Source organism: Gopherus flavomarginatus, chromosome 16 (genome assembly GCF_025201925.1).
Source record: "Gopherus flavomarginatus isolate rGopFla2 chromosome 16, rGopFla2.mat.asm, whole genome shotgun sequence".
NCBI classification, from domain to species: domain Eukaryota; kingdom Metazoa; phylum Chordata; order Testudines; family Testudinidae; genus Gopherus; species Gopherus flavomarginatus.
This window is the reverse complement of record NC_066632.1, coordinates 1,997,725-2,019,651: the sequence shown is the minus strand read 5'-3', so window position 1 is coordinate 2,019,651 and position 21,927 is coordinate 1,997,725. Positions and strand designations below refer to the sequence as shown.

Sequence of the window (21,927 nt, the reverse complement as noted above, 5' to 3'; positions counted from 1 at the left end):
GACACTCCTTTGACTAGCATTATGCAGGAGGTCAGACTAGATGGGGCCCCTGCTGGCTTTATAATCTGTGACTGATGTCTGTAGGCAGCGTTTGTCCCCGGATATTGGAGAGATAAAGGGGGGTGGGGGGGACCTGAGATCTCTTTTACTGGACCAACTTCTGCTGGTGAAAGAGACAAGCTTGTGAACTTACACAGAGCTCTTCTTCAGGACCTCTAAAGTTCCTCTCTTGCACAAACCATAGAAGATATGACCTCACCCCCTTGTGTCTACTGATGTTTGTAGGTATGCAACCATGGTTTGTCACGCTATTTTCATCTGCATATCCTTTCCCTTCTCCAAATGGAGCTAATGCAGCATTCCCCTCTGAGGAGGAGGAGGAGACCGAAGCATGAAACTCAATTAAAAAACAGCGCCCAATTTCCCCTGCACTTCGGTAACCAACATATTAATTTCTCTTCTGTTTTCAAAAAACCTAGACCAATATATTCAAAGCTTCCTAGGAGGATCAGACATAATTCTCATTAAAATTAACAGGCATTGCATCTAAATCTATTAAGTGAATTTGAATCTCTCAGCCTTAATCTCTGGGTAAAGACCAAGCGTAACAAATCAGAGCCTCTCCAATGTTATTTTTAGTGAGCACTGTGAGGGAGTTACAAGAGACCGACAATAGGGATTAAAATTAAAACTATTCTAGCAGCATGCAAAATGCAAAAAACTTTCACAGTGAAGTATAACATTTGTCACGTGCCAGCCAGGCGAAAGAGGGACTTCACAATGTAACGCTGCCCTTCGTGCTGGGACAAGAGACACAGCCGTTTGCAAGTCTTCTCATGCCAGTTATTAGTGCCTGTCAATTACGCCTCCAACAAAGTGATCCAGAACAATGGAAATCAAGCCAGGCTAATCCTCGTTGGTTTTGCCCCCCAAAAGGGGAAACAAAGGGCAGCAGCATTTAAAATACTAATGCAACAAGTGACTAGGTGGGGCTTACTCAATAATGTGCCTGGCATCGACTTCTGACACATCGTCACTGTCTGGATCTGGGATCTTCTTCTTTTCTTCCACAGGCAGGGCAGGCTGAGCAGGTTGTGGCTGTTCCTCCTCCTCCTCCTGCCAGAAATTGAAGGCTACATCACTGGGACTATCAAGTTACATACACTCATCCTCACGAGCAAGGGAGAGGGCAGTGTTCTGTATCCTCACAGAAAGGCGGAGCTGGCCAAGTCTGCATAAGCCACTTAACATGCAGCAAACTCTTTAAATACATGCTGCAGACTTGGCAAAAAAAATCACCACTCTGGAGACACCTCTTTCCTTTCTTCCTGTTGCCGAGATGCTATAAAGTATACAGCTTTGTTCACCAGCTGGTGATGCAGGAGACTTCAGCACACAGGAAATGAAGGGCAATATACATTCCAGTTGATTGGCTGGCATGCATCCGAGATGTATATTTGCATCGACTCTCCATGAGTAGGAACCACCAGGAAACGCACATATAAAGCTATAGAATCTCTCTGCATCTCCCTGTAGATCTAGATACCACAGTTGTACTTTGTGATCATATCTGTGGCCCTTTCGTGCCATTTTCTTTTAGAATATGGCAAAAAACAAAACAAAACAAATTAATTTTGGCAATTGATCTTGATTATCAGCAGGTAAGTATGCCCAGTGGTCTGTGATGGGATGGGATCTGAGTTACTGCAGAGAATTCTTTCCTGAGGGCTGGCTGGTGAGTCTTGCCCACATGCTCAGGGTTTAGCTCATCGCCATATTTGGGGTCGAGAAGGAATTTTCCTCCGGGGCAGATTGGCAGGAGCCCTGGAGGTTTTTCGCCTTCCTCTGTAGCATGGGTCACTTGCTGGTGGATTCTCTGCAGCTTGAGGTCTTCAAACCAAAATTTGAAGACTTCAATAACTCAGACATAGGTTAGGGGTTTGTTATAGAAGTGGATGGGTAGGATTCTGTGGCCTGCTTTGTGCAGGAGGTCAGACTAGATGATCATATTGGTCCCTTCTGACCCTAAAGTCTATGAGTCTAAACAAATCACACCTGATCAACTGGGTAGAAATAAACCGCTTAGGCCAAAATTTCCAAACATGAGGCTCCTACACCCATATTTAGACATCTAAATTAAAGCAGCCCTTTTCAAAAAATGGTGAGCACTTGTGTTTCCTATTGACTTCAGTGGGATTTGTAGATGTGTGGCACCTTTGGAAAAAAAAAATCACGCCATTTATATAGGTACTGTGGCAAATTGCCGGCACTATTGTGATGGGTCTCACACTCTCTCTTCTTTGGAGAGGGTTCAGGGCACCATTTCTTGCCCCTGCAGTGGAATGTTAACTGCCCCACTAGTGTCCTAGAGGAGGGGAGTGGAGAGGGAGGGATCTGGGCCCGCCCTCTACTCCAGGTGCCAGCCCAGGGGCCCTGAGGATAGTGGTAAACCACTTGAACTGACACTTCCTTCCCCTGGGCTACTTCCCTCTCCTGCCCTTCAGCTTGTGGGAGGCTTCCTGCCCTCCCTCTGTACAAGCCAGGTGCCCCTTTACCTAGGGTCTTGGACTTCTTAGCTCACTGCAGCACTTCTCCAAACTGTCCTCTGCTTCCCTTCAAACTGTTCTCTGCTCCAGCACTAATTCCTGTCTGCTCCAACTCCTTCAAACTGTTCTCTGCTCCAACTCCCACACTGTCTGATTGAAGCAGGGGTTTTTATCATGGGACTGGCTTCAGGTGCTCTAATTAATCTATAGCAAACTTTCTTCCCCTTACAGGGAATAAGGCTCCCTTCTAAACCTCTCCTGCTGCCCTCTGGCCATGCTGTATCACAGTACCTGCATAAATCCCTATTTTGTCTCCTTCATAAATATGGATGTAGGGGCCAACCTTAAGCACCCAAGTTTGAACATTTTTCTTGTAAGCTCTAGAATACTGATCACTCAAAGCTGACATACAGATGCACCCTGCCTCCTGCCATACACATTCTAACAACCCAATCTTGTTTCCCAAAGTGATTTAAAAATAAATTCTTGAGGGGAGTGGGAACTTCCATTATGTGGGCAAAATCATGTCCTGCTCCTAAGCTGTCAGTGCAGAATATCAGTCTAGCACACGACAAGCGGCAGAGCAGTAAGAGGCAGGGAGATTGGTAGTGATTAGTGGCTCAATCTCATTTAAAAAAAAAAGAAAAAAAATTTACCCTATCCCCAAAATATTACCTCTGCTCCACCCAAATTGTAGAGCACTCAAAGATTCTTGGTGCATTTTGGACCTACTACTTTTTAAAATGTACATAGCTTCAGACTGTTTATGAACCTTTAAGAACTCATAAGAAACCGCCACTGCCTTATAGATGAGGGATAGGATCCTGCAAGACAGGGGAAGATGGGGTGGATCTCTGCAAAATTGCCCTGTTCTGTATACTCCCCTTGAAGCTCTTGTACTGACCATGATTGGAGACAGGATACCAGGCCAGATGGACAATTGGTCTGACCCACTATAGCAGTTCTTATGTATTCAAATCCTTATTGATGTATGATGGCAATGTCAGACTACTATCGGAAATAAAGGCTTGCGTGGTTGTGTCCTTGTTAAGACAAGACATAACAGAGAAGAGATGCCAAGTGGAAAGGGGGTGGAAATATGACAGCACGAGGTTATTTGTTTTCACACTGCACACATCAGTTGTTTCAAGATTTATTTGTTCTAAATGAACTCATTTTAGCTAAATCGATATTGATCTATATTTGAAAAATAAATACTGAATTAAGTTTAATGACTTTACGTCTACTGGTTATTTCCTATTTTAAAATACAAAAACACCCAAAAAAATATATGACTTAAGGCACATCCACTTACCTCTTCCTCCTCCTCCGACCCACTTTCTTCACTGTCGGATCTGGGAGCCACTTCATATCTAATTAAATACAAATATTAACATTTAATATCAGTTCTGATTCTGACAGAGCAATGCACAAACATGTAACTAGCTTGGGCTCTAAAAGCCTTTGAACTCAAACTAGAGTGAGATTACTGCTACTTTTAACACAGGAATTTGACAATTTTTTTTCCCCCTTTCTAATCCCAGATTTTAGGACCAGTGCTTAGAAAATTTGTTGGGTCTGGGTGCATAAGTAGAGGTCCACCAATTAAGCATCTTTTGCAACAGTATTTCCCACACAATTTTAGCAGATCCCTGACAACTGAAGTAAGGTTAAAGGAATCAGAATTTTCTAATGATTAACATACTTGTTTCTGCCCTCTAGGACTCTTAAGGTGTTAGGCTGGGCCTATGCTGATATTTTGGGCTTTTCTTGCCTGAGCTAAACACAGGCCCCAATCCTGCAATGATCTCTGTGAGGGAGGAACCTTGGAGACGCACAATCACTACAGGATTGGGGCCAGTATCCCAGATGGGAACTGGTGTAATTTTTGACCCATTTCAGTTAGAATATGGAACAGGATTTATAAGCAAAGCCACAGAATGCATTACAGCAAATGTGAGGCTGTTGGCCTTCTGGCACACCACCAGATGGCAATCTGGGAACTGGTGGTGGCTTACCCTGGGTTCATTTCCAACCAGGTGTCCAGCTGTCCAGCCTTTGGAGCATCTGTGCCAGTAAGGATTTTACCGCTTTCCACGTGGATCACTTTCACAGGGAGATCACTCATTTGGCTGGTCTCATCCAGAGGCTGAGAAAGCACAATGTATGTACATTTCAGTATCCCATCTTGAATTAAGGCGTCTCTGTTCTCTATTAGCCAACGCTTTAATTAAAACCAGTTAAGTGCTATTGCAGAAATATTTAGGGGACACTCACTAAAGTTTTAAAACATCACTTTACCCAAAGAATAAGTAGATCAAAGCTTTTTTATTTTTAAAATTTTTGGTTTGCACTAATCCAAAAAACAAGAAACAGGAAACCACTGTCTTGACCTAGCTGTGACAAAAGTGCTGCTTGGCATTTGAAGGCATGAATAAAACAACTTTCTTAATGTGAGATATCTCCAGTTTCTCTTATAAATTCATTGCCACTCAGTACTTCCTTTGTCACAAGTGATCTTGCAACTTCTTAGGTAATGTGTAACTTTCAGCATTTTTGTCCCTCTGAGTTCACCGAGCCTTCTCACATGCCTAAAGTTATGGGCAGCTCTCCCTTAGGTTCTTATGACCTTGATCCCAATAGTATCTGATCACCTCGCAATCTTTAAAGTACTGATCCTCACAGCTCTGCTGTAGGTAGGAAAACACTGTCACCTCTCTTTTACAGGCGAATTTGCCCAAGGTCACACAGGAAATCTGTGGCAGAGCTGGGAAATAACTCCAGCCTCCCAATCCCAGGCTTGTTTACTCTCTACATCCTTCCTCTCCTATGTGACATATCTAAAGGTTTGCAGGACTGGAGCCAGTCTAAACACACTGGAGTTGCTGCCAAAATTAGCAGTGACATGGCAGGTTGGAGAGGCTGCCAGAACCATTCATGTGGGTGGAGACGGTAAGAGACAAACATTTCTTTACAAAATTGAATACGTTCTATTTTAGGAAGTCTTGATTTAGCCATCTACTACACTCCACTTCTCAGTGCTGTTTTTAGTTCAATCCAAAATATCATCATCATAACTGATCCTTTCAGCATGTGGCTAACAAACATTTTCTATGCTTACTTCGCCATCCGGTCCAATTGCAGGAGTTTGCCCTTCTGCATTCTCTGCCTTCTGAAAGAAAAGGGAATACAACTCATAGCAACAAAAATCAACCCACAATATGAGCACTCCACTGGAATCGCATGCTTATAATACAAGTGTCCCAACTCAGAAGGTGGGTGGGAAGGGAGGACACAAAACAGTCAAGTGCAGAAGCTGCTCAAGCTGGAACCGATTTGTAAATTAAGTCCTAGCCAAGAAATCCTTCTAACATTTCAGACTGGTTTATCACCGTCATGCAATGTTATATTAGGACTGATACTTTTGATTAGTACATCCAAGATAGCTACTCTTCTCTGATGTTTGTTTGGGATTTGGGTTTTTTTTGTACAACATCCATCACCACAGCATACAAAGCCAGCTCTAATTAGTATAGAAAATTCTGCACACCTTACTGTTAAAAGGCAATCAAAATAGTTCTTTAAAAGTCGAGACACCCCATTTTAAAATCTCCTGGAATAGATATTTCTATCTCCAAAAAATTAACACTTAAAAACTATCATCAGTTCTACCAGCTTATCCCCTTGTACTCACACAGTTTTCTTCCACTTTTTTCCACAGTACAAGAAAAAAAAAACTGCTCTCAATTTTTCCCAACTTCCATTTAATTAATGGTAATTTACTAGGGAAATATTACTGCAAGTTTTCTGATCTAGTGGCTCTTACCAAATGAGTTTGTATTTTAGAAAACTTGCAGTAAATTCTCTCTAGTAAATTGCCATTAGTTATATTTAAGTCGGCAAAACAGACCAGTCTTCAGTTTCTTTCACTATATTACTATAGAAGGAAAAAAAAAAAAATTCACACTGCAATTTATGATGCCATCTGCTGGAAAATTAAGGAAAACAGCATGAAGATTCTGGTTTTAGAGATGCATTCTCAAGTAAGGTAACCTGCTTACTGGTATGGCAGGTTAGATGATGCATTAGGCTTTGAGTTCTGGAGTCCCAAGTTCAAACACAGTGTTTGATTATAAGAGAAGTGAACTTGCTCATCTCACCCTCGTCACATCTGTCTATGAACAAGCAGTCAGCATGACTGACTGTCTCTGCTCAGCAGATGCCCTGAACTGCAAAGGCTAGGCTAGTACAACTCAGAACAAGGCACGACAGTAGAGACACGTCTGCAGCAGTTTCCAACCCCCTGCCTCACTCCAGACCTGGCTCCTGCCAGAGCTAACAATCCTAGTGGCAAGCAGGCTTAATCGTTAAGTCACCTTCTTTTTCTTTTTCTTCTTTTTCTCCTTTGCCACCTGTGCAGCCTTGTGTTGTCGCACCAGCTCAGTTAGGTTGGCCACATACTCGTCTGTCTGCTGGAGTAGATATGCCAAGCGCTTATCTTTCTTCTGATCGATAAGCTTACGGTACCCTTCTTCATCCTCAGCCTAAAGGGAGAGAAAAGGTTAGCATCCTTTCAGCCCCGAGGAGAAATTTAGCCAGCTAAAAATTCTATGCAAGCATGTTGCAGGCAGTTTACACCATTCAGCTATACAACCTGTGTGTGCGCGCGTGCAAACTGTTTTGCAGTCCCATGGGAAACCTCACCATCAGCCTCCGCATTCGCTCCTTCTCGATCCTCTCATTCTCTTTCTTCTGCTCACGCTCAGTGTTAGCATGGTAAGTGGCCACAGCTTTCGTAAGCTTTTGAATTTTGCCCGTGATGGATCGATGGTATTCTTTGAAATCCTTGGCATGCTGGAGAATGCTATTGAGGTATTCCTGAAAGGACAAAGTGATGGAAATTGGGCTACAAAGTCAAGATACACACACTAGCCATCTATTGTTCTGCCTTGTAATAATCAATATCTTCACGTTGTAAGCCATTTGATACATGGATTCAGCAACAAAAAAAAAATCTTTTCCTCCGACCGTAATTTGCTCAAAATATATTTAACATCTCAGTAACGACTCTCAATTTAATGGCCTCTGTATCAAACTCTCTCTACAGGAAAACAAGTGAATTATGGTCCTTAGGTGCCCAATTCCCAAAGAAATCCTAAATTCTTTACCCTACTTTGAAAATCCCAACCTAAACAACAAACAAAGTAACAGGAAGGGAACAACTTACCTGGTGCTTTTGTCTGCGTTTCCGTTCTTGTTCGATCTTCTGTTGTTTCTCCAGTTTCTCCGTGATGCGAGCCTCGCGCAGGGACTGCCGCTTGCTGCGTTTGTATGCCTTGGCATTCAGTGCCGTTTCCAGGGCAGTGTCTCGTCTCATGCACACCACGACTTCCTGACGCAGCTTTTCAAGAAATTCACATTAAAAAAATTCTCTCTGTGTGCCATTTTATAAGTGCCAAAGTTTTGCATGGGATTAAAAAGGCCAAACATTATACAATCAAAGGCTGAAATACAGTTATGAAGATGCTTTGGGCAACAGATTCAGGTCAAAGATGTATGGTATGGAACTGGAAAAATATGCAGTGTCACAGTATAACTCTGCGTATGTACACCAAGGGTGAAATTCACCAGCAAAAGGGCTATTCTACATCTTAAGCCCTTGTGCGACATACATGGTGCAGCCTTGTGCTGATCCTCTGAACAGGGGAGGATCAGATCCTCATTGGAAAAACAAAAAAACAAAAGCTACTTAAAAATCAGAATCTCTTCCACATGGAGTCTCAGAATTGAGATTTATAAGAATAAAGATGCTGCCAGAGCACCACACAGCAGCGGTTCATCTAGTCCACTGCCACACACATTTGGCCCAATGGTCCAGCTCATCAGTCATCTTTTCCTTGTGCCAAGTCAGATCAGTAGAGCAGGAAATGGGATGGAGCAATGTGCCATCTAGTCCAGTATCCAGGTAAGCTACCACTTCCATGGTAACCAGCTAACACATGAGGTAGGTTGGGGGGTTCTTGTACTAAGTTCAGTTTGTTTTATTCCAAGCCAGGCACAGACACAAATGCACACTAATTATCTTATTCCTCTGTATCTGGCATTTGCCTTGCATTACAAAATCTGCAGTAATTGGCTAATTTCTGTTCTGAATCAGGCATTACGCACTGGAAAGCCAGCGGCTGAAACCCCACAACCTACCTGTCTCTGGAAGTTAAGCAGTCTTAGTGCTTTAAGTTCAATGGTAGCTTTGGTTCTCAGGTCACCAGCCAGGGACCCAGGCAGGTTTTCTAGTTCTTGGATTCTGTGAGCAATGCGAGCCTGCAATCTGTGGGGATAAGACACAATTTCGTAGCAGATGAAGACAAACAAAATGAGTTTAAGTCTGGGCACTTTTAGCCATTTACTGTTCAACTGAAAAGACTATCAAATACATCTGCGTTCTGTCCAGTCCTTGAGTCACCGTATCTCAAGTACGATGGACGTTCTTGGCAGCTATGTACATCTTTGTTTGGATCATCATTTAATACATGGCCATAGCAGTAGCATACCTCTCTGGCATGAAAAATAACTGAAGTGCCAGGGAAAACATCAGCCCCTGGGAGAAGCAGAGACAGGTGCATCTGCACAGGAAACTGTAAGATCTCAGGAGCTGCCCTGACAGGCTCTGAAGTGAACTTATGCACAGTTCTTCTCAGTCCTAGGTTACTCTGTACAGCACATGTCAACTGGGAATTTTGATTTTGGAGGGGGCGGGAGGGGGAAGGGAGGAAGGAAGAACGGTCAATAGGGAGAGCCACTGTATTCTTCAAGAGAGCTGAGGACACCAGTAGGAGGATAAAAGGGGAGAGGCAGCCAGCCACTTGATATCAGCATCTCACAATTCCAACAGAAGCCACGGCTTTTACCTGTATTCCCTCTCCTGAAGGATTTCCACTGGGTCAAGTCCTCTTGGCTTCTGGATCGGCGTGATACGATTCTGCTTCTGATGGAGCTGCACCATAGGGGCAGGCTGGGCTGGCTGCCCGGGTGACTGAGTTTGGGGTGGCATTACAGGAGATGCTGCAGGAGGTACCGCCGGGGGTGCTGGTGAAGGACGGCCAGTTGGCTGAGGAGGAATCAGTTTCTGAGGTGTGCTAGTGGGGGCTGCAGCATTTGCCATTGGTCCTGTTCAAAAACCAAACTGGGAGTGATACTGGGTTGAATGTCCGCCCACACTTCTTTAAACCTGTCAGAATTTGACGTGGGCCGGGCCAAAATTTTCAGGCTTGGATGACTCCAGTTAGGCACCCAAGTAAATGGTCTGATTTTCAGAGCAGCTGGAGGAACACAGCTTCTATTAGCTTCACCACCTCTGGAAATCAGTACACGCATTTAGGTGACAAACTTCAGTCACCCAAGCCTGAACATTCTGGTGCTAAGTAGCACTGGAGAGCTGACATGCAGCCCAGCTACAAGGTTTAAGGGCAAAAGAACCTCTTCAGAGAGAACTGTTGGAAAAAATTCTGTTTCTGCATATGTTCCGTATTCACTTTCCGTACTTTCTAACACAGGACACGCCCCATGGTGATCCACGAACAAGTCATGCAGTCCTACTCTTTATCCCCTCACCTCCACTCAACCATCTGGCAAGCTGTAAATTTCACAGCAACCAAATGCAATTCCTTCTGCCTAGCTACAAGATGAACTGCGCAACTTTATACAGCTGTCCCCATAGTACAATAGTTCAAGCAGAATAAAAGTGTGTAGATGCCTCAGCCAGCTCCTTGGAAAGATCATCCATTGGAGTCTAACTGCCTGATCAAAGACATCAAGCTGCTGCCAAAAAAAACACTCCAGAGGCTTCAAAATCTGCATTGGAATTAACTGGTCTGTCTGCAGGATCACAAACTCCAAGTGGAGGGTTTTAAAAGAGCTTAGCTAAAGCTGTAATATCTTCCACAGTCCCCCAGATGGCAGGGACACACTGTAGCAGAAACAACAATCAAGGTCTTCTAGGATTTGCAGCAACTCATGTGCTGGGGGAACAAAAAGAGGCACAAAAAGCGTTTGTGGCTCAGTTTTCACTTCAATATGTCCTTCCTCCACATGCCTGAGTAGCACATCCCCATGCTGCCTTCACTGCTCTGGGGAAGGGAATGCCAGAGAAATTTCTTGTAATTTACTGTTTAAAAGAACCTTAGTTATTCTCACCTTCAGGCCAGGGCTTTGGGGGTGCACCAGGGGGCTGCCCAGGCATTCCTGGGGGAACTCCTGAGGGTCCAGGAGGAGGCATATTAGGCCCTCCTATACCTACACAAAGGAAAGTAAAAAAGACAGTAATAAGACTCTCTCTCTCTGCAGTTTATTAATATATCTGCTTGTTCCTTGCATGTACCTAATGGGAACAAAACCAGGCTCCTTCAGGTTGTTAATTAGTGAGAGCATGGTCAAGCAGTTAAAAGACAAAGTCCCTTCCCTGAAGAGTTCAGAGTCCCAATTCAGACAGACTGAAACACATGTAACCACATGGCTGCATGTGGGTGACACCAGCACAGCTATAAAGGATGGAATGTTTCCCACAAGGGAGATGTGATATGGGGGAGGTGCTTAGAGGCTGGCTTGAAAGGGTTTGTGAGAGAAGATACAAAACAGTGTGAAAGGAGACATGAAGCAATTAGGAGAGGGGACTAGGAGAAATGTGAGGGAACGAAAGCAAAGATATTGGAGGACCTTGAAAATGGAAAAAAGAGTCTTTGTGCACATCCAAGCAGACACATTAGACAAACAAACATCCCTCCATAAACTAAGGTAAGGTACCAAACAGATAAATGAAAAATGTAGGCTTGCTCTTTCCTTATGCTACCCCCATGCATCAGTCTATATGCATCTGTACTGAAATGGAAAAGTCTTGAATTTAGACTAAGGAAGCAACTAAGCTGGCGCTTACCATGAGGTCTGTTGTAATTTGGAGGTGTTGGTCCTGGTCCAGGCCCAGGCCCTGCTCCTTGTACTGGTCCTGTACCAGATACAGAGGGTGGAGGTAGCGTCGGCATTTGCTGCTGCATTCCAGGCATTGGTCTCTTTCCCTGCACTGCCATCTGAAGATGGTCAGGTAAAGGCTGCCCTCTGGCAAGCATCTTATAGGCCATGATCTGAGCTCTTAACTGGTGCAGCTGGTTCTGGTTAAAAGGAGTTGGGCCCCGGTTCTGTTGTCCTAATGCTTGTGGGTCAGTACCGTCTAACGGGACTCCTCCAGGGCCAGATGACATTTGAGAGCCAGAGGATGGACCGTTAGCTGGAACTGGGCTTGAGGCATGCTCAGAACCACCGAGCGGAGAAGGGTAACCTGGAAAGAGAGATGTAATTATATTGCAGGATGCTGTAGACTTTGCATAATATTAATACAGAAAAGCTAGTTTTATTTTAAAAATGCTACAGGAAAAAAAACCTATTTAGTTACTCTCAATGGAGGTTGCAACTGCTTTAAGCCAGGGTCCTCAGTGAAAGTAATTGCACCAAAACTTGTTTGGAACTAAAAGTTTAAAAGAAAGAAAAACAAAAAATAATCCCCTTGAGGATTTACAGAGGAATCTGTCCAGGGAGGGTTCACAGACAGGCTGCAGGTCTCTTACCTGCTGCGTCCATCTGTTACCTGCTTGTAGATTTATTTTCTCCATCATAAAACCACCCTCTCCCCAGAGTCTCTTGAACCACTGTCATGTCCATGACAAAGGGAGCACAGGCAGACTTTCAGTGGCAGCATAGAAAATTACAGGATACGGCTGGGTATCCTTTGTGGGAACTTTGTGCTGTATGTGGCTATGCCAGGACACCAGATGCCCTTTTGTGTAGCAACTGTCCTCAGTGTAGTAGAAAGAAAGAATGTGGAGAGGAACAGGTGGCCTTTCACAAAAATTAGAAGTTTGTATCCATATTGTTCTCTTCTCTTGCTACTATAATAGTGCATTATCCCAAGGAAAGTCCCACTGCAGCAGTAATCAACAAGGAAACTGAACAGTAGACTGGGGCTCAGTTTCCTGTTCAGAAACTGGCTTGCAAACGTCTCCCAGGCCCCTAGCCTAGGAAAAAAAACAGACCTTGAGAATGCTGATCCATTGGGCTTGGAGGAGGACCCATTCCAGTGTGCCCACCTGGCCTCATTCCCATCCCCTTCATCTGGCCGTACCGAGGATCATCAGATATTCCCTTCTCATGCATGGAATCCATTGGCTGCAAAGGAAAAAGGAACAGTGCAAAACCCGCTTAAAAATAATTACTATCAAAGAAAAAAGCTAAGCTATTCCTAAAGGCAAAGGACTGATGGAAGCAGAGAATAGGCTGCTACATTGTGTGGTACAGTTTGCATTTAGGTCAGTAGTATCCTAGGTACATTAATGAAGCCCCATTTGTAGCACGCTGACCCAGATGCTATCAACATCCATCTTCAAAAGGAAGATTTATTAGCCATGCTCAGGATACCATATAAACAGACAGTACTCAATGAAGCGAAAGAAAAATACACAAGAAAAATATTTAAGGAAAAATATATTTTAGTCCAAAACCACATTACACATGGAGGGCATCTAGTGAAATTTCCTCAGACTGTAAAATTTGCCATTGGCATCAGTTATTACTTTATCTTGCATCATTTGTTCTCAGTGGCATGAAACAGAGGAGCTGTGTGGATCTCATTAAACAATTTCAGGTACAACTCTCGGAGACTAAATACTTTATTCCTTGAGATCCAAGTCCAATTGTGTGTTATTTTGCAGTCCACATAACAGCAGCTGAAAAATAGGTTATGCCTTAACACAGTCTACCACATTTTAAAACACCCTGTGTATTGGGTGTGATAAAGGTGACCTCAAGTCAGGTAAAAAATTAGAGGTTGGACCTTTTCTTTGCTTTCTTATGTTGTATGAAGAGGGCCTGAAAGGGTGTTTTTTCATTTGTTTTTCCTTTACATGCTTTTCACAGTTGTTTACTATGTTAAAAACTGAGGTCTTCTCCACCCTGGAACTCTCTGAATGGCCACAGAACTACATGAATTCTGACATCACAGAAGTTGAGAATTAACACGGAAAGATATTTTAAATCAGACAAAATGTGGGGTGGGGAAGGGTTTGTTTGCTTTTGTTAATGTTCATTTAATTCAAATGCCTAATAAACTCATTGTGTTAAATGAACATTAACAAAAACAAATATACAATTTTCTTGTAGGAGTTTGTATACATATGTTTCAAATCCCCTGCCCATTCAGTTAGAAACAAGAAAATTTTCAGTTTACATCTGTAGAGCCTTGCATGGATACAAAATGTGGATCCACATGCGATTTGAAAACATGGTCCATGGATATCCACAGATATAAAGCAGATACTTGCAGATTTTCAGGGCTCTAGATACAGAATTTGGATCCATGTCCTGCCACGATCCACCAACATGGTCTATGAGTATCTGCAGATTTACAGGTTTCTATACATCTGAAACCCATGTTTCCCAGCAAAACCATATTTTTTATCCCTAAGATGTCAAAAACAAAATAAGCTAACAAAACACACACACCACCACAACCCACCACTTTCCAAGCCTTCTGTATCCATTGTCAAGAAACAGAAATGAAGCAGAAGCCTTTATTTCCTTCACAAATCACCTTTAACTTATACTCACCTGCTTTAAGGTTTGGTCCACCATGAAAGATAAGACTTAGGAAGGATCATATCTTGCTCTACATTTTACCAGTTATGGGGAAATAGCATACTGCAGAAAATTAGAGCAACTCTTAATCGTTTCATTTTATGTTCATTTTTAGTAACTAGGGAACGAGAGGAATGTATAAGCTCTGCCAGGAAGAGAGAAAACCCCACTCAGACAGAGCACTGTTACAGTTGATTACCTTGTGCATCTGATGCATATTGTCCTGAGCATAGCCCCCAGACCCCTGAGGTGGTATAGTGTGTCCTGCTGAAGGTGGTCCCGGGCTGGGTCCCATCATACTATGAGCAGAGCCAGGCGAGGGTCCAGGACTAGGGCCCAACATTGCACCAGGTGATGGGCCGGGTCCAGGAGAAGGCCCTGGACGAGGAGTTCCTCCCATTGGAGGATCTGGAGTGGACATCTTCAATGGAGTTGCTCAAAGTAGTATCCTAGTGCAAGAGAGCATGCCTTTAGATAGAACTGCCAGTGTAAGTCAGTCAGTGGCTTACAACATGGCAAACTGAGGGTTGGTCTCTTTGAAGACAGACAGCAGTGTCGCCCCATAAAGCTGAGAGGGGGCAAAGGTATACATTGATATTGGGACACTTAGACACTACGGTAATAGTGTAAATAAATCATAACAGTACTATTTTATTCCATGGAGCGACAGTTGACCAAAGCAAGCACCCTACTATTCAATACACATACCAGTCTTTGAAATGACCATGTTGCCAAAGAAGAGCATGAGCATGGGAAACAAATTCAGAAGACAGATGTGGGAGTTGCCCATATACTTGGATACACGGGTTCCAGGCAGCCAGACTATGGGCTTAACAGAAATTCCATATAAATTAAATCAATATAAAAATGTACATTAACAGTTTTATTCTTGTCTGCATTTGCCAGAAAGACAAACGAACAAGAAACAAAAGAGCAGTTAATCCACTCTCTCCCTCATCCCCACCCCAACCCCAACTCCCTGAAGCCAGGGCAGAACTGCCCCCCTCAATCCAGACTAGTTTTAATGTCTCAACAGTGATGCAGTTTCTACCTCTTCTTCAAGGAGATGATTTCACAGTCTTGTATATCTCATTTTCAAGAAGGTTTTCCACGATATTTAGACTAAATTTCCCTTTAATTTCACCCCATTAAGTCTAGATTGAAGCACCCACTAGGACCAACCTCAATAATTGTGCTCCCTCTTTGTTTTCACAGCTTTCAAAAACTTGCAAACAGTGATCATTGGCATGTACGAAGTTCACTAATGGGTCAATGTATGTGTCTAACACCCATCAATATTACTGGGAGTTATGTGTATGCAAAGGAGGAGTTATCACACTAAGGCCTGGCCTACATGCAAAGTTGAACCAGTTTAACTGAAAGTGTGATTTTATACCAATTTTTGTTAACCTGGTGCAATTTTCTGGGTGGAGACAAACTGATTTAAATCCGTCTAATATTTGTTTGGTTTGCATCAGTTAGTAAATTCATAGTTGCAAATTTGGCTGATATAATCTATTGGTAAATGCTATGACTAAACCACTTTTTACGTGGACGCAAACAAAACTTTTTTTTAAGCCAGTTTAAGTTAAACTAGTGTAACTTCCGTGTAGACTCATCTTATAAAGACAGAAGGAACCACTGCAATCATCCAAACACAGATCATAGGACTTCTTGAATTAATTCTTGTTTGAATTAGAGCTCATGTTGTACAAAAAATACCTAGTTTTGATTTTAAGATGTCAAGTGATGGAGAATCTATCACTAACCACGGAAAGCTGTTCCAAAGGTGCAAACAAGTCCCTCATTTCTGTTTCCCCTACACCTTGCTAGGTTATGTATTTGAAGTAAAACTCTGGAATTTGAACCCCGTTCAGAACTGTAACAGTTCAATATGTTAATTTGGAAGAGATCAATATCCTTACAGAAAACAGCCCTCTATCCATTTAACTCTTTGCAGAAGGTATGTGCTCTAGAGCACTGGCGTGGCTCATAAGCTATAAAATGTCAGGATTTTTAAGGGTTAAGTCACCAATACATACCAGAAAACCTCAAATAGAAAACTTGACATAGAACCTAAACTGTGTAAGGCAAACTCCTGCCGAGTCAAATCCAAACCATTGGAACATTTCCAAGGTCAGTCTGCCAGTCCTGTGTGACCAAACCTAGGAAACTGTGTTGCGTGATGGGACCTGGGTAGTATAGACGGTGTTAGCAGCAAAATGGAACCCCTGTGGTAGCAAACGACAGTCCACAACTGTGACAGCATAAACCAAATTAAATACACTGTCTGATAATCAATGTGGCCAGGTTTAATTTATTTTTCCATTTAAATTAGAAACTCCCTTTCTTAAACAAAAATTGACGTAACAGATAGTATTTCCACCTACCTGCATTTCTGATGCATCAAAAATACAGCGTTAACAACAATTGCAACCACTATTGCATTTATATGTTAAAATCTGTTAAATTCAATGGAAAGAGTAGCTCCAAAGTACAGTTTGGAATAAAAATTCCAAGTTACACATCTGCATATACCCATCAGAAGAGTCCAGATAGCAACCCTACCATTTCTACAACTGAAAATCACTTTCATTTCAAGTATGGTGAAAGGTTAGAATATAAATATTTGTAAAGATTCCCTATGGTTAAGGAGAACACAATCCCCAGTTAATATAAGCAATGGAGAAGAGAACGTTTATTGTATTCAGTTTTGATAACACCTCTTTGCTCCCAGCCATGTCAGAATGAGTTATGGAGGCAAAACCTGTAGCATCACTGCAGTCTCACTTATCAACGTAGCCATACTGAAGTTTCCACAGGATATAAAATACCTAGATATTCACTGCCCAGACCAGATTAAAATCTAACTGATTATGCAAGAAAAGCTTCACTTGCCTGTGAGGCAGGCAATATAAATTAAACTTCTGATTTAAAAATAAAAAAACCCACAAGGTTGCAGTGTTATAATTTCTCAAGTTACAGAGCCTTTCAGAGCAATGAGTCTGGGGAAAAGATGTATGCAATTCCCTGCCAGAATCAGCTCTCTTAGAACTGTCAAGCTACACTGGAGCACATAAATGTTTACAAACGATTGCACATGGGAAACCAAATCCATTTCTGGATTTCAAGCTCTGACACACATTGCAGCAGAGAGCACACAAAGGTACCATAAGTGGGAACTCAGTGAACACAATGCAAACCTGTTCTCCTATATTCTCAACGATAACAAATCTCAGTGTTTAAAATATTGTATTTGGGTTGTTAAAGGAGGCTTTTTAAATTTATGTCTCCGACACATTCATGAAAAGAACAATCCAAAGTCTCTATTACTTTGCAAGCTGTATTGCTTAAATATTTGAGAATTCTTGAGCTTCTTGTTCTGTGGGACAAAAATATACTATTCTAATATGTCTGTTAGTCTATACGGTGCCACAGGACTCTGTTGCTTTTTACAGATCCAGACCAACACAGCCACCCCTCTGATACTCAAAGGACTTGTGTTTGTCTTTTATGATCAGAGTGTTGATAACATAGAATGTTTATTCTAGATCTCGCTCTGTAAGACTGTCAATTGGTCAATACTACATGGCAATCAATGTTGCCAGGTAAGGTTCCAGTGTTTTCCCCTTTCTTATTTTCTGTCATGCTTACAGGTAAGGAAGGGAGAGGAGGGACAGAAAATAAGGAAGTTTCTCAAGAATTTAGCAAGCTTCCAAAAAAAAAAAAAAGGGACATTTATATGGATAAAAAACATTCAGAGTGATCATAACAAAAATTGTGAAACGGATATGAAACCACATGCTTCAGAGTTTAAGCCAATCTCTAACTATTACAGACAAGGATGAGACCCTCATGGGGGGCAGATGATCTCACATTTGCTACTGCATAGTTCTTTGCACCTTCCTCCAAAGCATCTGGTACTGACTGCTGCCAGAAACCAGATTCTGGGCTAGATGGTTCTCGAGTCAGATCCAGTCTTACAAGACCTATATTCTTCATATTTTTATTAGTGCTGTGAAGCAATTAAAAAAAATTAACAAAAATTAATCACATTGTTAAACAACAGAATACCATTTATTTAAATATTTTTGGATGTTTTCTACATTTTCAAATATATTGATTTCAATTACAACACAATAAATACAATAAAAGTGTACAGTGCTCACTTCTATTTATTTTTTATTACAAGTATTTGCACTGTAAAAAACAAAATCGTAATTTTCAGTTCACCTAATACAAGTACTGTAGTGCAATCTCTTTATCATGAAAGCTGAACTTATAAATGTAGAATTATGTACAAGAAACTGCACTCAAAAATAAAACGATGTAAAATTGTAGAGCCTGCAAGTCCATTCAGTCTTACTTCCTGTTCAGCCAATTGCTCGGACAAAGAAGTTTGTTTACATTTGCAGGAGACAATGCTGCCCGCTTCTTGTTTACAGTGTCACCCGGGAGTGAGAACAGGCATTTGTATGGCACTGTTGTAGTTGGCATCACAAGATGTGCTAAAGATTCGTATGTCCCTTCATGCTTCAACCACCATTCCAGGTTACATGCATCCATGCTGATGATGGGTTCTGCTTGATAACAATCCAAAGCAGTGTGGACCGACATGTTCATTTTAAATTATCTGACTCAGATGGCACCAGCAGAAGGTTGATTTTCTTTTTGGTGGTTCGGGTTCTGTATTTTCCACACTGGAGTGTTGCTCTTTAAAAAAAAACAAAACAAAAACAAACAAACAAAAAAAACACGACTTCTGAAAGTATGCTCCACACCTTGTCCCTCTCAGATTTTGGAAGGCACTTCAGATTCTTAAATCTTGGGGCAAGTGCTGTAGCTATCTTTAGAAATCTCACATGGGTACTGTACCTTCGTCGCATTTTGTGAAATCTCCAGTGAAAGTATTCTTAAAATGAACAATATGTGCTGGGGTCATCATCCCAGACTGCTATAACATGAAATATGGCAGACTGCAGGTAAAATAGCAGGGGACACATAATTCTCCTCCAAGGAGTTCAGTCACAAATTTAATTAACACATTTTTTTCACCTATCCTCATCAGCGCGTCAGCATGTCTTCTGGAATGGTGGCCAAAGCATGAAGGGGCATACGAATGTTTAGTGTATCTGGCACGTAAATACCTTGCAACACTGGCTACAAAAGTGCCATGCAAATGCCTGTTCTCACTTTCTGGTGACATTGTAAATAAGAGGAGGACAGCATTGTCTCCTGTAAATGTAAACAAACTTGTTTGTCTTAGCGATTGGCTGAACAAGAAGTAGGACTGAGTGGACTTGTAGGCTCTGAAGTTTTACACTGTTTTGTTTTTGAGTGCAGTTATGCTAACAAAAAAAATCTACATTGTAAATTGCACTTTCATGACAAAGATTGCATTACAGTACTTGGATGGGGTGAATTGAAAAATACTATTTCTTTTATCATTTTTAGTGCAAATATTTGTAATAAAAAATAATACACACTGATTTCAATTACAACACAGACTACAATATATACGAAAATGTAGAAAAACATCCAAAATATTTAATAAATTGCAATTGGTATTCTATTAACTGCGATTAAAACTGCGATTAACAGTGATTAATTTTTTTAATCATGATTACTTTGAGTTAATCGCATGAGTTAACTGCAATTAATTGACAGCCCTAATGTTTATATATCAATTTAGCTCTAAAATTCAAAATTCTGCTTGTCAGAGACCTGTAAAAATGTAAGCGTCCCCAACTGTCTCCCATCAGTTTGGGGAAGTTTGTTCTAGACAGGTGGTTCTTTAACATGAGGGCTGTTACCTTACCAAATTTTACTACCAAACTTCAGATGTTACTTGCAGTAATCAAGCCTGAAAGATGTGAAGGTGTCAAACATCAAGCAAGGCTGCTAACTCCATCAAAGGGTAATCTGACAAGCCCTGAGATAAATGAGACAAATTAGTTATCTGCACTGAGATATGGTTTCCCCTCAATTAAAACTTCCTGCAGATTACAGTTTCTACTTGCACTCAGATAAGAGACGTAATTGCATGTTGTAAAAATTGGACCAAATTGTGCTCTGAGACATGAAGTGTCCAGGGGGCAAATGTTTCTTATTGGCTGCAACATGGGTTTGAAGAAACTGGATCTTTAGAATGCCACATTCCTTGCCTTGTCCACCCTCCGCCCTCCCTCATTTTACTATTCCCAGCGTCACCACCTCTTCTTCAGGGAGTTGACACTGCTTCTCTGCATAAGGCCAAAGGTTTAAGGAATTTGGAGCAGATTCGTTTGTTCCATGAGGCCTTATGGTATTTGAGTAAATCTCAGGTCCACTTTAAAATTCCTGAATCACAACTGCGGAGGTACTGGCAATTGTGACAAGTCTGGTTTCTGCCTCCAGGATTCCTTTGGGACCTCTGAGGTTAGAAATCTAGGGCAGGTTTGCATTAGCAATGAAATTCATTGAAAGCTTAGACCTCAACTAAATGCAGCTCAGTAGAAGAATTTGGAGAGAGCAAGAGACAAATAGACAATGCAAGGAGGTGACATGGAAGAAAGAGCTGCACAGTAACTAATCTCCTGGATTAATAATTCTTGATCACAAGAAGAGGGAATTGCTATAACACAACATTTTTAATCAAAGATGTGCGTAGCACTTATTAAAAGGCACAAAGGAAGTCTGCCTGTATCCTTTCACCCTCACCTTCTGTTGATTCTGCTGTGAAGTCATAAGCCTGTATCTCTGACATCACCAAAAGTGATTATGAGGTCACAAATCTGATTTTGATTACTCCACGGGATTAAATGCAGACAAGACTATAAAGGAGCAATGCATGGTTTTGATACCAATATGTTAAGGAAATGTAGAAAAGAAAATGGAAAGTTAAGTAGAGTCCAGATTTTGGTTTGATATAATGAGGCTTGGCAAAATTTGATTTTTTAAAATCATTTAAACATTGATAATGATATCAATTTATCAATAATATCAGTTTATTTTAAGCATTTGTTCCTAATTGTATGATTTAAATTTTCACAGTTGCATTAAATTAGAGGTTTTAAGCTTTTTCCCCCCTAATTTTTAATCTATTTAGGATTTTCAGAGTTGTGGAAAATTATGAGGGGGTCAGACAATTATTTAATGACATGTAAAATACACACAGTAAATATCCTTCAACTAAACTCTAAGAAGTTCTCAAGCAGGCCTTTTGTTACTTTAGCTGTACATTTTGATGATCCCTCAACAGAAATTTTTTTGGTGGTTTATGTATATAGAGTGAAATGGACGTTTACCAACATTTGCCAATAAGAATCTAATCCTGCCAATCTTGGACATAGTGGAGGTTTCCTCTTCAAACAGTCAGACATGAGCACAAATATGAGTCAGAATTTAAAAGAAACAGATATTTAGTCACAGCTGTCACTGGGAGCAAATTTACCAATGGTACCGATAAACTCGCTACACAGTGCCACTGTGTTTAGCCCTGTCCCATATTCAAGAAGTCTGGGTTTCAGTTAGATAGGAAAAGTTATTGCACGTGAATGTATAGATGACACTGAAAACATCTGTTCCTGATGGCTAAGCCAGCCATGAACTAGATTTTCTTCCTGGTAAGATTTTGATTCAGTGCAAATAGTCTTGCTCCATTAGAAGAATGCACATTTTAGTACATTATGGATTCTTTTCCACTCTAAAGATACCTTTCATTAGG

At 41.5% G+C, this 21,927-nt stretch overlaps 1 protein-coding gene across 12 annotated transcripts in view; it reads right to left on the bottom strand.

Annotated features, from left to right (window-relative positions):
* SMARCA4 (SWI/SNF related, matrix associated, actin dependent regulator of chromatin, subfamily a, member 4) overlaps positions 1 to 21,927 on the bottom strand; it is a 92,564-nt gene that overhangs the window by 28,115 nt on the left and 42,522 nt on the right. For 11 of the 12 annotated variants that reach the window (XM_050925499.1, XM_050925497.1, XM_050925498.1 and 8 more), the window contains 13 exons: positions 14,422 to 14,671; positions 12,626 to 12,758; positions 11,476 to 11,874; positions 10,740 to 10,838; positions 9,455 to 9,713; positions 8,748 to 8,874; positions 7,774 to 7,947; positions 7,251 to 7,424; positions 6,923 to 7,090; positions 5,668 to 5,718; positions 4,565 to 4,695; positions 3,862 to 3,919; positions 998 to 1,116 (listed from right to left, as the gene is read on the bottom strand). In XM_050925499.1, coding sequence (XP_050781456.1) covers positions 998 to 1,116; positions 3,862 to 3,919; positions 4,565 to 4,695; positions 5,668 to 5,718; positions 6,923 to 7,090; positions 7,251 to 7,424; positions 7,774 to 7,947; positions 8,748 to 8,874; positions 9,455 to 9,713; positions 10,740 to 10,838; positions 11,476 to 11,874; positions 12,626 to 12,758; positions 14,422 to 14,643 — 2,114 coding nt within the window. In that variant the 5' untranslated portion in view covers positions 14,644 to 14,671. The remainder of the gene's footprint in view (positions 1 to 997; positions 1,117 to 3,861; positions 3,920 to 4,564; positions 4,696 to 5,667; positions 5,719 to 6,922; positions 7,091 to 7,250; positions 7,425 to 7,773; positions 7,948 to 8,747; positions 8,875 to 9,454; positions 9,714 to 10,739; positions 10,839 to 11,475; positions 11,875 to 12,625; positions 12,759 to 14,421; positions 14,672 to 21,927) is intronic. The other variant, XM_050925502.1, reaches the window with a different exon arrangement.